This window comes from Acomys minous (assembly GCF_964271855.1).
Source record: "Acomys minous genome assembly, chromosome: 16".
NCBI lineage: Eukaryota > Metazoa > Chordata > Mammalia > Rodentia > Muridae > Acomys > Acomys minous.
In genome coordinates, this window is record NC_140498.1 from 21,647,211 (window position 1) to 21,662,272 (window position 15,062).

Genomic DNA, 15,062 nt, shown 5'->3' on the forward strand with positions numbered 1-15,062 from the left:
TGTGGATTAGCCCGAGTCGTGGCTTTCATTTTTCTAAACTACAAATCGGAGGTGTACAGCACAGAGCCAGAAGACGGACGTCAGAGTGGCTTGGCGGATAACAGACGGGGAGAGGATGAGACAAAGGATGGACCCATCGGATGAACAAGTGGGGCAGATGGGAGATTGAGCCGAGAGATGGAGTACACAGATTGATGGGTGAACGGGAGAGGGTGAGCAGATGGGTGGGTGGAAGGAAGGAATAGCACCTGTAGGAGCCTCCTCCCCATCCGTACCGTATGCCCCAGAGTAAGCTCATCCTAATGAAGACTATCCATCCTGTTTCCTCTCGCGTATGTGCAACCTGATTGAGGACACCACTTCCTCTTAACGGGCTCTCCCTCCCATCCCATATCCCAGATGGATAATGCCTTTTGGCCACTTCCCCTCCCTGTAGCAAGCCCTGGAGGCTCGTGCTTTTGATGGCACCTCGTTTCTCCCCACTAAAGCTGTCATCAGCTTCTCTCCTGGTCATTTCCTTTCATTCTCTGCTGACTACAGCCCCTGGCTTTACCGTCCTCCTCCCCACCCCAGCTCCAGCCGCTCCCCCATGACTTCAACATCCACAGGATGACTCACCCTCCCCTCGGCTTTCAGATCCTCTCCTCATCTCCCCCCCCCCGCCGCCCCCCCCCCCCCCGCAGCCACGGGCTTCCAGAGGGCACACCCTGGATGTGGCCACCACCAGACATCGCACCATCCCCGAACGCCTGCCACCTTATGTTTCCTGCTTTCTTCTCCTTCCTTTCCTTCTTGCTCAGGTGTCCTTATCCACCACTGACAAGTCAGACACATCCATCACGGCAGGCACCCCTTCTCCTGCCTCTGCCCTTGTCCAGGTGCAGCGGAGATGCACAGCCTGTCGTCCTGATTGCCCTTTGGCCTGGGAATCCTCCCTTCCAACCCCAGGACACCACATCCCCTAGAAGCGCAATCTCGCTTAGTGAAGCCCTTCACACTGGCCGTGTCCCCTTGGTTTTGCTTCTCGAAGACTGAGGAGGTCCTGGTGACTACGGCCCCGAACGCCCCCTTCCTCCCCAACTCTCAGCATTCACGAAGGAGACACCAGGCGGAATGCTGAAGCCCACGCCAGCCTCACAGAAGGGCCTCAGGGATTCCCGCTCGCACACCAAACTCACCCTTGTGCCTCCAACCCTAATGCCCTAGACCTGAATCCCACAGATAATTTCTCTTCTGATCGGCAGTCTTCCGCTGTGGGAAAACCTTCCACCAGTATACAAGAAGCACAGCAGTGTGATTCTCTGTTGCATCTGGCTCCGCTGTGGCCAAACCTCCCCTGCCCCACACCCTCCTGTGCACCTCTGGGGTGCAGCCTCCCATTACTGACTTTGATACCACAGATGCAGTGGGCACTCAGGACCCTTGCCAGCTCCTGTGACCTTGAGCTCTCCTTGCTCTCTTTACTTTCCTCTGCCCACCACCATCTTTTGCTTTTATTTCCCCTTCCCTATGCTCTTTTGTGTCAAGGTCCAGATGATTTAAAGAATCTGTATCTTGAGCTCATCCCACGTCTCTCAGCTCAGCTGAAGGTGTCCAGGTGGGCAGAGGATTTAGCCCCACAGACACTGTGGCTTTCATGTGCCTCATCCAAGCTCCAGACTCAGACTCCCTTATCCCGTCAAAGGCTCCTTCTTCAGTGTCTCCGGATGGGAACCCCACGGAAGGCCACCTCCTTCTCCTTGGTGCATGGACCATAATGCCTGGTAGGTCCCATGCATTACATATTTGGTCTGTGCTCACCTGCTATAATTCCCCCCCCCCCAAATGGCCTTCTGGGCATGCTCTTGTCTTCCTCAACATGTCCTCCATGCATTTGTTAGTAACACTGAAACACACACACACACACACACACACACACACACACACACACACACACACACGGCCTGGAGAGATGGATCAGTGACTAAGAACACTAGTTACTCTTTCAGAGGACTAGATATGATTCCTAGCACCCACATGGCAGCTCACAACCATATGTAACTCCAATTCCAGGGGATCTGATCTGATGCATTCTTCTGGCCTCTGTGGGCACCAGGAATGTAAGTGGTGCACGGACACATGCAGGCAAAAGACCCATATACATGAAAAATTACATATATTAAATATTATATAAGATATACTTCATAATGAATAGTTACACATTATGTATATGTGTGATACATTCCTGTGTGTTTGTCTCGCTGAAGTCATATACATGTGTCCTTGAATCTTTTTCTGTGACTTTGCACTGTCTTTCTGGGAAACTTTGAACTCCTGACCTAGGCCTGGCGCCCTCTCACCTTTGCACACACTCACGGTCCACCCCTGCCTCATGTCCACAGCCTCCAGCCATCACGCAGCAGGCCATGCTCATGCCTGTCTTCGAGCCATATCTGGACCTGCACACAAGTTTTCCCTTCGCACTCGGCTTATCTCCAGACCACAGCTTAGCTGCGATCGCCTCACTCTGACAAAACCCACCTTCCTCCTTCAGGCTCCGCTTCAACCTCATGCTTGTTAGGACACGTTGTAATAATCATTTGTTTGCCTCTGTTTTCCATTTGTCCTCCGTTAGCGGCAAGCGTCAGTGGGGGAAGGACCAAGGTGACTGTGCTTTGCTATCCCACCCCACCTCTAGTTACCAGGCAAAAAATAAATACCCGCTGAATGACTAAACGGACGGTTGGGTGGAAGGATGTGCGGATAGCAGGACAGATGGATGAGCAGATAGATAGGCAGAATTGAGGACGGATGGGTGAGCAATTGGATGGATGACTGGATGGGCGGTGGACAGATGGAAAAGACACAGTTTGCTGTTGCTAATAGGTGAGTGGGTAAAGTGATGAATGGACGATGACCAGGTAGATGGGCTGACTGGTAGACTGAAACGGCGAGCATATGGATGGGTGCATGGTGAAAAGATGGCTAAACAGATCATATCGTTACTCCTTTGGGCTGGAACTATGTGGGGCCTTTTGTTCTTTGGCAAAAGGGTGCTTCCAGGTTTGGAGGGGTGGGAGAACCCCAGTTTTAGAGTGGCCCAGGTCTAGCTGAGCCTAGACCCAACCCCTGCCTTGGATCGTAAGGCCCCACTTGGGTCCGAGGGCTGCTGTGTCCAGAGGCTTCGTGACCACCCAACCCCCACAGGCAACCCTGAAAAGGGTGCATCCTTCCTGCCTGGCTGTTGTCTGTCTCTGCTGTCCTTCCTTTCCCGCAGCAGGAAGCACTGTCACCCTGGCCTCTGCAGCACTCCGCACTCCCCGTGTTTTCCTGTTCCTGACTCGGGAACTGCCTTCTTCCTCCCCGGGGCGGGCGGCAGAGCCCTGGCCTCCAAGGCTGCAGCAGAGCAGTAGAGGCAGGCGCCAGGCAGGGGTCAGCGAGGCCAGAGTGCACACCTCCTTTTCCCTGTGCTGTCAGCAGTCCTGGGGGCCCACCTTCCAGCCGTGGGTCACGGAGACCCTTGGCGTTGGACTCAAGAGACTGTGGTGCAGCTATCCCTAGGGCAAAGCTGGCATCTGGCTGAGGGTTCCAAGCAGGTGGTACAGAAGTCTTCTGACAGTGCTGGGCGTTGGCCCGGGCTGTTAGCATCTCACTTAGCGCTCACAACAGCCTTGGAGGGAGGAGCGGGGGGGGGGGGGGGATACTGAATCTAGTCAGTAATGAGGAAACTGAGGCAGTGGGTAGCAGTTTTAGGGCAGGCCACATCTAGCTGAGCTTAGATCCATGCTTGCTTTGGAGTCTAAGGCAGTGGGCAAAGATGCTCAGGCCAGAAACCGTGCTTCCTCTTCCTCTTCTGAATCCCTCACCTAATCCTTCAGAGACCTTCTCAGATAGAAAAGCCTACACAGGAAACCATGTGGTCCTGAGATCCAACCTTCCCCCTCACTCCTTTTCGGCTTCCTGTTCATCTATTTATTTAGTTCTATGGCCCACTTTACAGCCAGCAAATCCCTCTAAAGCGCCAACCATTTCCCCCCTCCTTTCCTTTTCAGACAGGGTTTCATGTAGCCAAGTCTAGCCTTAAACTCTCTAGCCTCTTGCCTCAGCCCTCCCCCCCTAAACCCCCAGATGCTGTGATCACAGGCATGTACCCCCATATCATATCCAGCCAAGACATGGGTTTCAAAAAAGCATCGACCCGGAGACCCAGGGAAAACTCAAGCAAATGCGAGAACTGCCGAAAGATAGTGGGGAGTCTTTCTCTACCGTGGATGTCCCTGGGCTGGGTGTGTCCCCGAGCCCTTCCCACGTGGGCCCCAAGAAAATACGAAAGACGAGACAAAGAAGTCTGGAACCAAGGGAAGTGGGTGGTCATCTTGGTGAATGTGCCTGGGGCCTGTGCTAGGACTCCAGAGGGTGAAAAGTGTTGGCCTTCATCGTCGGGCTGGCTGGAGGTGTTTTGGAGGAGCTGCCACAGAGAGAGCCAAGGAGAGTTGGCACGATGGGGTGAGGTATCGGCTGACACACCTTTGATGTTCCCCCTCATTCTCATCCTGACACCTCCTTCTCCCTTTCTTGTCACTCTAAGCACTGGCCTTACTCCCCAGTGTCCTCCTTGGCTTCTAGCCCACTTCTAAGCACAGAGGGACATTGCTGTTGCAGGGCCCCATCTCTGGCTCCCATAAGGCCATGTGGAGCTGTGGAGGCCTCTGTCTGGGCCTTATTTCCTGAAAGGCTCCATTTCTCCACATTACGATGTCCCATCCCTTACTTGGCTTCCGGCAGCGTCCTCTGCCTTTCTTGTCTACACCTGGAGCATTGCTGCGGCTCCAAGGCCTGTGCAGCTTCCCTGAACATGAGGCTTAAAGTAATACCTGCCAGCCCGGCCCTGACCTGCAGCTCAAGCATGGCTTGTGCCACACTGATGGTGCCCAGAGCTGGGATGTGAGCGGTGTACTGCTAGGTCCCTAGGCTCAGTATGGCTGACGTGTAATGACTTCAGGACCTCTGCTCCTGGGCTGACTTGGAAAACAGGCTTGTCTGTGTGTGTCAGAGTGACATGAACTCTCCAGGCAGGATGTAGACTACAGACAAGCTGTGGGGGAAAGTAATAGGGCATATAACTGGCTGAGTGAAGCTCAGGTTCTCAGGCACTGTTCTTGGGGACGCCCCTGTGCCCCTCCCCCTGGCACCGGACCTTGCAGGGGGATGGCAGGAGTGTTCTATCTTGGAGTCCTCCTGAACTGGCTAACATTCTGTGCCTTCTGAGTTCTGTGTCCCATTTCCCTCCTGTAGGACTGGAGCTGCCAGAGGTAGAAGGCGCTGCCCTGTATATGTTTGGAGCTGGCTGGTTCACCATCTCAATGACCTGGACCAGATTTCAATTCCCCTCTCTAGGCTCCATACTGTCTCCCCCATCCTCCCGTGAGATGCAGACTCCTCTCAAGATTACTAGAAGTGGCAGACCACAAATGTAGCAACACATGCCCAGAACCACTACACGTTTAGAACACATAGTGACTGCCTCGCTGCTACCATCTTCCTGCTGAACGCATGGCTTCTGTGTCTGCCAGGCATTCTGTGTTGAGTCCAAGTATGTGTGGAGTAGGGTGTTATAGGGACGGCCTTGTGCCATGGGACCAGGGAGAGTGTTGTGGTGATCTGATCTGGGGATTGTAGAGCTAATAGAAAGTTACTGTCCCACATGGTAACTTTGAAAATCAGATCAATGGGAGAGAGCAAGAGTATGACGTGGGTGATGAAGGCACAGAGAAAGGCCCCCGGGGCCTGTTTACTGGGTACATTCTCTCTTCTGGACAGCGGCATACCTCGGAGACCCCAGCCCTGCTTTGTGCTTCCTGACAGCCCTCCTGCATTTCTGTCCTGGTGGGACCATCAGCTCTCAGCCCCAGACCACATCTAACATCAGCCTGGGAACACATGAGTATCCCCTCATCTGATGAGCAAGATCTGAAAGCACGCACTTCCTCGGGTTGGCAAGGATGTAGAGAGGCAGCGGCTCATGCAGCAATAATAATAATAATAAAAAATGTTCACACACTCTGACCCCCAAATTCTGCTTATACCAATACATCCTGTTACAATAATAAAGGCAAATGCATATTTAGCACTTTCTGTGCACCCGTGCGGCACCACACTGCTCACGCTCCCTAGTCCCACTTGTATGCTCTCCATGCCAGATAGGGACTGTTATTACCATTGTACAGAGGGGAAACTGAGGCACTTGCCTGAAATTTCATAGCTAGCGACAGATCGCCTTTGAGGACAGGATTATGCCAACTTTCATAGGTGTCGGTATTACTTGCACTTCTGCAGTTTATGGAAGAGAACCAGCGTTCTCCCGTCAACCGTGGCGTTACGCTCATCTGCTCCCTAAGCTCCCTCTGCTTAGGCTGGTGGTCCAACGACAGTTGTTCCACCAGTTGTCAGTTTTCATATCACATCTGTTCTCGAAGCTGAAACAGGCTTTATAGACTGAGCAGGAGCTTTGCTCACCCAGGAAGACATCAAGGGTCACCGGGTCCGATCCCTTCTCTCCTTGTCATGTCAGCATTGAATGCTGCACCCTGAGTTCAGATGCCTTGTGGGCTGGCCTCTCTCCACTCTCCCTCCTGTCCACTAGATTGTCTGGCTTGCTCAGGGCACTAGCCCTGGACCAGCATCTTCTCACCTGGCCGGTGGCCAGATCATCTTTCTGGAACACACCTCCCTGTCCTGATGAAATGATCTGTGCCTTCCTATTGCTTAGATGTAATATGGTGCTCCTGGCTTCCCGGTCACTCACACTGTTCCCCCCCACCCCCCTTACCAGCCTTGGAGATGCTGTCTTCCCCATGTCATCTTTGTGTGACAATCTCTTCCTCTACTCTGAAGTATTAGTGCATCGCTCCTCTCCCCCAGGCTTCCTTCACAGGACCCCCACACTTGTTTGCAACTTCTTGGAAAGTGGTTTCTCACCCTTTGCCATTTCTTAGTTCAAGATTTTCGATTGTTTTTTTCATTGTGGCAGCCAGAGTGTTCCTGTGAGATGAAATAGACTTTTGGAATGATGAACCCATGGCTGGCTTTGGGAACAGTGCACAGTATAAGGGCACACACAGAGGAGAGGAAAGTGGCAGCTGGCAAAGTGAAGACACCATGTACTGAGGTGCGCACCTTAGGTCAGAGCTAGACCAAGGGAAAATATAATGTTCATCACTGTTTGGGGCATACTGGGGACATCATGGTGACAATGTCTGAAGAGTCAGACACTTAGGAGTCCACCTGCTTTTCTCTCCAATGCTGACCTAAGTGCCCCACTTGCCCCTTATCTCTTTGGTCTCTATGTCATCTGGGAACAGAAACCTGTCACTTTCTTGTTAACAAGTCACCCCTGGCATCTAGCATCTAGTGAGCCATTTCACCGTTTTGGCCTTAATTTTCAAATCTCCAAAAACAGGCACTATAATGCCTACGGTGCAAGGGTAAGCTCCCCATACAGTCTGATGTGAAGCAATTTGATGAATCATTTTATACTAAAGTGTCTAACTCACTCCTAGACACTTCGTGTGCATGCGTGTGTATGCAAATGTACTTATTTGTGCTTGTGGGCATGTGGCTTAATACAAATGAGTCTCGCTTAGGAAAGCTTTGAAGCTGGTACTCTGGGCTATACCTAAGCCGTCCTGGAAGCTCGTGGGCACACAGAGAATGGGAATGAGACCACCCACCCTGACGGACCCCTGCAGTGGAACAGACTTCTTTCTGAAGCCTCTGGCAGTTCTCCAGGGCCTATTTGAAGCAGGAAAGGTCAGTGCTGGGTTAGGAATGCAATGGGTGTAGTCTGGGTGATTTCAGGGTTAGGTGGGTGCAGGCTGGGTGCCTGTGAGACTTAGCGGGTGCAAGATGGGACTTGTGGGGCTAGGTGGGTGCAGGCTGGGTGTCTCTTAGGTCAGGGTGCCCTTGATATCCAGAAGGAAGGGTCTGCTCCACTAGCAGGAGCTGGTGCTCATGTTTGGGGGCTTCTGGGAGATTCAGATCTGTGTTGCAGAGATGCTCCTTGGGGAAGCACCACGGCCAACATCTGGAAGGTTCTAGACATTAAAACTCAGGGATGAGGTCGGGTGTACTTTGTTGGGGGGGGGCGGCGCTGGAGATGACGGAGGGGACTCTAGCACATGGTGAACTCCCAGTGCCGGGTGGTTGTGGTGTTGCCAGCTGTGCTAGCCAGTTGTCCTGAACACCCTAGGGGTCAGGGGCTCATCAGCTGGCAGGACAAGGCAGTTTATCACAGAGCCCAGCTGGCTCAGAGGTGGCCCCCCAGCGCTGCTAAATCGGGGCCACCAGCTCCTGCCTCAGGAAGAGGGAAATATAGGCAGGATGTCCTCTTTTGTGGCCGACAAGTCCTTTCCCATGAACCCCTGCTGACCTTGCCGGCCACGTGGCAGGGGGCTCCCCCACTTGCCACCAGGACCTGTGCCTGCTTAGGGACAGGGTGGCAGGGCTGCAGAGCAAGGGCAGAGGGGAGTGACTGCTCTTGGCACCGCCCAGGGGGGCAGGGCATGAGGCCCGAGCCCTGAGCCTCTAAGAAGCCTCCAGCAACGAATGCCCAGCACCTTCCTCCTCCCAGACGTTGTCCTCTCAGAGTGACCGGAAAACTGAGATCCCAGAGGAAGCCAGTGTCTGAAAAGGACCAAAACTCAGCAATCCCTGGCTCTGGCTTGGGACCTGTCGGCTGCTTCTCTATCAGAAATGTCGGGACAGGGTACAAGAAGATCTTTGGACACATCTCCCTAACCCGCCTTTCACTGCCAGGAGCTTCCCAAAAGCTGTGGGGGTGAAAGCCAGGGGCCTGATGGAGAGACACCTGCCCAGTAGAGAAAAACACCAAACAATAAGGGAGACACAGAGAACTTTCTTTCTTCCTTCCTCCGTGGTGTCCTCGGAGTCTCCCAACTTCTTCGTCTGAACTGGCTGAGTGAACTGGAGTCTTCCAGAAAGTTCACTGGATGCCCTCATCTGGAGACTATGCTTCTCCTTGTCCCTCCTCCTGGGGTCCTCCTCAGATGGATGACCTTATCATCCACCTGTTTGCTTAAGCCAGAGTCCTGGAGCACAACGTCCCTGTCCCTTCCTCCTCACACACTATTGTTCCAATCACGTGTAGGTCCCTGCTTCCCCCGGACAGTCAGCCATCATTGCTGGTTCTGTCTTCTCTTCCGTCACTCTCCATCCTACCACTCCCAAGATTTAGCTAGCCTCACCTGACCATTCGTTCGCTTGCCTCCATCCGGGCATTCATATCTCTGGGCCTCATCAAGGTGTCCCTCACCGTGCTTAGAATTTCTTTTCCTGGCATTCTGCAGACTCTTACTAGAAGCGCCTAGATCAGTGGCTCTCAGCCTGTGGGTCGCGACCCCCTTCGGGGAGGTGTCTAACGCCTCACGGGGGTCACCTAAGACCACCTGCGTATCATATATTTACCTTAAAATTCTTTTTTATTTACTTGTTTATTATTATGTGTACAGTGCTCTACCTGTATGTACACCTGCAGGCCAGAAGAGGCCACCTGATCTCATTATAGATGGTTGTGAGCGACCATGTGGTTGCTGGGAATTGAACTCAGGACCTTTGGAAGAGCACTCAGTGCTCTTAACCTCTGAGCCATCTCTCTAGCCCCTACATTACACTTCTTAACAGTAAAAATTACAGTTATGAAGTAGTAACTAAACCAATTTTATGGGCGGCGAGGTGGGGTGTTCACCACCACATGGGGAACTGTAGTAAAGGGTCACAGCTTTAGGAAGGTTGAGAACCCCTGCCCTAGATGGAAGTAGCATTGCCTTTCTGTGTAGCCCATAGGCAGTGGCTAGGTCTCTCTGAGCAATACCACCCCCATGCTGCAGAAACCCAATGTCACATCAGTCTGGCACTTGGAAAACCCCTGCAGGATGGGGTCGTGCCCCTGTCCTTCCTGCCATACGGAGCAGGTGATGTGTGGCTGTGGCTGTACAGAGCTACAGCCTCTTCCCTTGACACACTGGGGACTTCACCAGACTGCTCACCATACTATCCCAGGCTTGCCTTTGATGAAGGAACAGGGCCCCGTTTGCTACGCTGGTTCTGAGAGAAGCTTACATTTCAGCCCCTAGAGCTCTGAGCGAGGCCTAGAAGGCCACAGACACATGCAGAGTGCCCACTGTCCTGGACCTAAGCGCAGGGATATCAGGGAGATAGGTGGTCATGGTTGGTGTAGACCAAGGCAAGGCAGAGAGGCCATGCTTAGATGAGGCCAGCACAGCTGCGCAGAAGTCCTTCTCTATCCCTTGCTAACTTCCCTCTTGGCTAGTCCTGAGATAAGGTTTTTTTGAGGCTGCCACCTGTCCTTTCTATAGGGACACTGCTGGGGTCAGACTGTGGAACTGGAGCAGGACACCAATGAAGTCCAGCCCAAGTCCACGAAGGCCCTCCATGCTACCTTCCTGCCCACGGCATGCATTGGGGAGCATTGGCGCTGAGCGGGGGTGGGGGTGGGGGTGGGGGTGGGGTGGGGGAAGGGCACATGCCACACCTTGGGGACTTCCAGGCCACAGCTAAGACAAGCGTATGCGTCTACTGCCTTGGAGGGCTTCAATTTAGGGTTCTCCGGTTTCACACAGGTCCCCTACTCCAGCGTGCCTGGGTTTTCTTTCTACACTCTTCCACTGAGCTATCTGTACACCCTGCTCTCTGCACTTAGGGGGTTCGTGTTCCTGAAGTAGCATCCCCAGGCTGGGAGCGCCTGGGTCCTTGCTGACTCAGCAGTGGGTGGGACTAAGTGCAGGGCTCAAGGAGGCTTGGTCTCTGTTTCCTTTGGCAGCCCCCTGCCTATGCCCCACCCACCCTAGGACATCCTATGGCGCTATCTCCTCTCCTTCTCTCACAGCCCACGTGCACAGAGTCATGGGTGCCTTACTTCAGGGAGCAGCATCACCACTTCCACTCCTCCCCACTGGCCTCTACTGGTCCTCACATCCCTGCAGTCTACCTGTCTGCTAAGACATCCCCTTCCTTTCAGGCCTCTTTGCCCAAGATTCCAGCAGTGGGGAGGGGAAGAATCTGTACAGCTTACATTCCAGCCAGCTAACCTCCCGGAGCCTCAGATGCCTTTCTCTGCCGCCGAATGTGGGAGGTCTCCAAGGGTACAGGGAGGTCTCATTCCTCACCCATTTTGTCCAACCAGCGCCCCATTTTACTTTTCCCACACACGCAGCAGTCACTTAACAAACACATCCTGAACACAGGTGAAAAGCCTGGTCCAGGGTTGGGTGCAGTGGAGCAAAGAAACAGCCAAAGGGCCAGTCATCCTTTGGCGTCTGCACAGTGGCTCAGCCGCATCTCCCTCAGCTTCCCAAGGGGAGCTGAGAGCCTGAGAGCGAGGCTCAAGGCTCCCCAAAACTGGCATTGACTAGTTCCCTTCCTGTCAGCTCCCGAGGACCTTGGGAAGTTACACGTTTGCCCCATAGATTAAAAAAAGCTTTCATACTCGGTGGGAATAAGAGACGAAACAAGCAAAGACAACGTCTATGGCATACAAACATCCAGGTTTCTCTCTCTCCCGGGTCTTTCAAGCATCAGGGACTCTGTGACGATCCCGCCATCCTGAGTTTCCAGGGACTGTGGATCCTGAGCGGATGCTCTTCTTATCCCTGCCTTATCCCCGGTGCTTCCTTCCTGGCCTCTCCATGCAGCACCTCTGCTTCCAGACACTCTTAAACACCGCAGAAGCAAAACTCTCAACACCAATTTGAACCTGTCCTGGCACTCTCTCATTGCAGCCTTGGATTTATGGTACAATAGTCCTATCCCTTCTGCTCCAGAGATCCTCTCAAATCTCAGGAGCCCAGGCCTTTCACCTCGACGCGGATCGGTCGGGAGCTACGCTCAAGATTCGCCTTAGGTTTGAACTTACATCTGGGATCACCTGGGACGGCGCTAGCGTCTGGTGCCCGGAGTGGGGTGCGGGGTGGGGTGTCCCAAGTCCTCAATCTTAGCTAGGTAGGCGGTAGACGCCCGCCTGGAGCGCCCTCTGGGGGACCTCGGGGGACCGACCTCCAGCGTAGACGCAAGACGTCGGGAAGTGCGCACCCAAGTGCGGGGTCGGGCGGGGATCAATGGGGGAAATGATTCACGCTGGAGGATCGAGACCCAGAGGCGGTGCGCTTCGGACTCCCTGGGGACCGAGTAAGGACCCGAAGGAACCAGGCTAAGAATGCATTTCATCTTGGTCTGTAAACCGAAGACTAGGACCTGGTCACAGCCCCACCACCCGGTTCATGACCCGGCGGCAGTCCTCGCCCCTTCTCTTCTGCTCTGGGCGGTCCCAATCCCCTGCCTCCGGCTCCCCCGGCTCCCCCGGCTCCAGCGGACGTCCGCACATCCAGGCTCCCAAACTGCCCCGTCCCTCCTCCTGCCCCGTCGGTGCCGTCTCACTACTGGCTTCTGGAGCGCAGCGGCCCTCAGGCGGTTAAATGGGGCCCGGGCTTAGGCTGTGGCTTGGGCGCTCACCTTGGAAGAGTCCGAGGCAGAGCCACAGGCGCAGGCTCTGCGCGGCGCCGGGCTGCATCTCCGGCCCTTGGGCGCGGGTGGGACCTGCGCGGCCGCAGCTCTGGGCTGGGAGTGAGAGCGCGCGCCCAGGCGCCGGCGGGGCGCGGACCGGTCAGCGGCCCGGGGGCGGGGCCGAGGCGGCAGGGGGCGGGGCTCCGGGGGAGGAGGGTCACCCTAGCCTCAGCCCGCCCCTTGCCCCTTTCTGTCCCTTCCATCCTGCCCCAGGAGAACGCAGCCCCGGTAGGGAGAGCGCCCACTTTGCGCAAGGGCGCCCAGTTCCAAAGCGGCCGCCACCAAGAACAAACTCCAGAGTCTCTGTGAACAGGCGAGACGGGCAGGTGACTGCCCTGTCCCCTATGCGCGAGTTGTGGCTCCAGCGAGTGAATAAACCGATCAGTGTTATTCTCTCTTCCATCAAAAAGCAAAGTGCCAACGAATATAACGTTAAAACAACTACGTTAAGTCTTAGCGAGCACCGTGCAGAAGCAGCCTCTCCAGTGTGGCTGGAACCCGCACCTGGGTAACAGCCTCCCCACGCCCTCCGACCCTGATGGACAGGCTTTCGCTTTAGCTTCCCCACCAAATATTTTTGCTCTGAGCTCATTCGTAAGTCTTTTTTATCAGGTGACACTTCACTTTCTGTTTTGGCAAACGCCCTCGCACAGACTTCCTTTCTCTTTGTGGTTCTTTTGCTAGAATTTTCCTATTTCAAAATAAATCCCAATGACAATGACGATTTCAATTTCTTCTGCTTTTATTTACTCCGTTCACACTGTTCCCACGCTCCCCACCTACCAGCCTGGGTTCATCCTTGCCAAAAATCAAGGGCAGACTGTTGATGATAATGACTGTTTTAAAGTGACCAACTCTCTCAAGCACAAGAAAACTGAATAGGAGCGAAATCTGCTAGGCAAGTGCGTCTTTTACGTTGGTAGACAGCAGTGACTAGTTTGTTTGTTTGTTTGTTTGTTTTTTCATTTTATTTAGCTTGTAGTAGAATCCCACTATGGTGTTAATTGGCTTTTCCCTAACTGCCACTGGGGCTGAGCACATTTTTATAACTGGTCACTTGGATTTCGAGTTTTTTGCTCTAGTGCCTGGAGTTTTTCTTACAGATCTGCAAGGGGTTTTTTTCCCCCTTTAAATAAATTCTGTATGTAAGTTCTTGGCCAGCCCTGTTTGTTGTGGCTGTATAACAATTTACCCCAAAATATGAGGCACAAAGTGGCAACTCTTTTCCTCGTTGGCTTTTTGAGACAGAGTTTCTTTGTGTGGTCCTGGTCATCCTGGAACTAGCTCTGTAGACTAGGTTATCCTCAAACTTAAGAGATCTGCCTACCTCTGCCTCCCGAGTGCTAAGATTAAGGGTGCATGCCGCTGGACCTGGTTGTGAAAGGGCAACTCTTATTTTAGTCTTGCTTGGGGCTTTTGAGAGGCGTCTTTGTCACTCTTGATTGGACTCTCTTAGGGTTGCTACCAGTAAAGTTACCATTGGTGGGAAGGCTTCAGACGCCGAGGATCACCTGGGAGCTCACCCGAGGCTGTTAGCTGGCGCATCCACCCATAGCCTTTCCCCAGTGACACCCTCATACACAGCAGTGGCTTCTCCAAAGTGAGTGACATGGTCCTGAAGAAATAGAGCCTGTGCAAGGGACATTCTCCCTACTTCCTGACAGGGCAAAGGGCGAAGTGTGGCGTGTGAGATGATATTGTGGAAGCCACGTTTGGGACACACTTGGGCACTGAGGTAACAAATCTCCTCTTCCATTCGGCATCTTATTTTCCGTCTCTTGGAGACAGAATCTCGCTCTGTTGCCCAGGCTGTCCTCAAACTCTTGGGCGCAAACAGTCCTTCTGCCTCAGCCTCCTGAGTAGAGCAGCTGGCACTACAGGCACATGCCTTGGCTGCCAGCTCACTCTCTTGATAGAACCTCTGGTCTCGGGAGAGAATGATGGAATTAGCTTACAAGGGTGAAGAACTTTCCTTTTGGCCAGTGTCATTTACACTCATTCAGAGAAATCATTTTTTTTTTTTGCTATCACAAAGGTATTTATTATTTTTATCATTGATGAGTTTTCATTCTTTTTCTTTCACATTTCGACCCCCAGGCACCTGTAAATGGCCATGAAGTAGAGAAGGGGCTAGCTTACCTTCATTTTCTCCATAATCATTTGTGAAGAGATAATGCTTTCTGCGTTGTCTTCCGTTTCCACCTTGGCTGTAAGAGAAGCAGCACCTGTTTGGAGCAGCCCGCTTTCTGGGCTTTGTTTTGTTATTATCCAGCTTTGTGCTGATCTACTATGTTGAACCTGGAAGTGACCACAGCTTTCTCTAAGTTTCCTCTCGTTTACATTCCAGACTCAATTTCAATCAGTTTCTAGATGCTTTTGATATCCTGGGACTCTGACTTGAGGAATTAAGTCTATCACCAGTTTGGGAAAGCTGATTTCCTTTCAACCCACAAATATCGAATATTGCTCCATTTTAAGGTTTTTTT

General features: G+C 53.1%; 1 protein-coding gene across 1 annotated transcript in view; it reads right to left on the minus strand.

Moving 5' to 3' along the window:
* Positions 1-12,667, minus strand: part of FLT4 (fms related receptor tyrosine kinase 4) — a 44,523-nt gene extending 31,856 nt beyond the window's left edge. The window contains exon 1 of the mRNA XM_084763364.1: positions 12,526-12,667. Coding sequence (XP_084619490.1) covers positions 12,526-12,583 — 58 coding nt within the window. The 5' untranslated portion in view covers positions 12,584-12,667. The remainder of the gene's footprint in view (positions 1-12,525) is intronic.
* Positions 12,668-15,062: the final 2,395 nt, after the last annotated feature.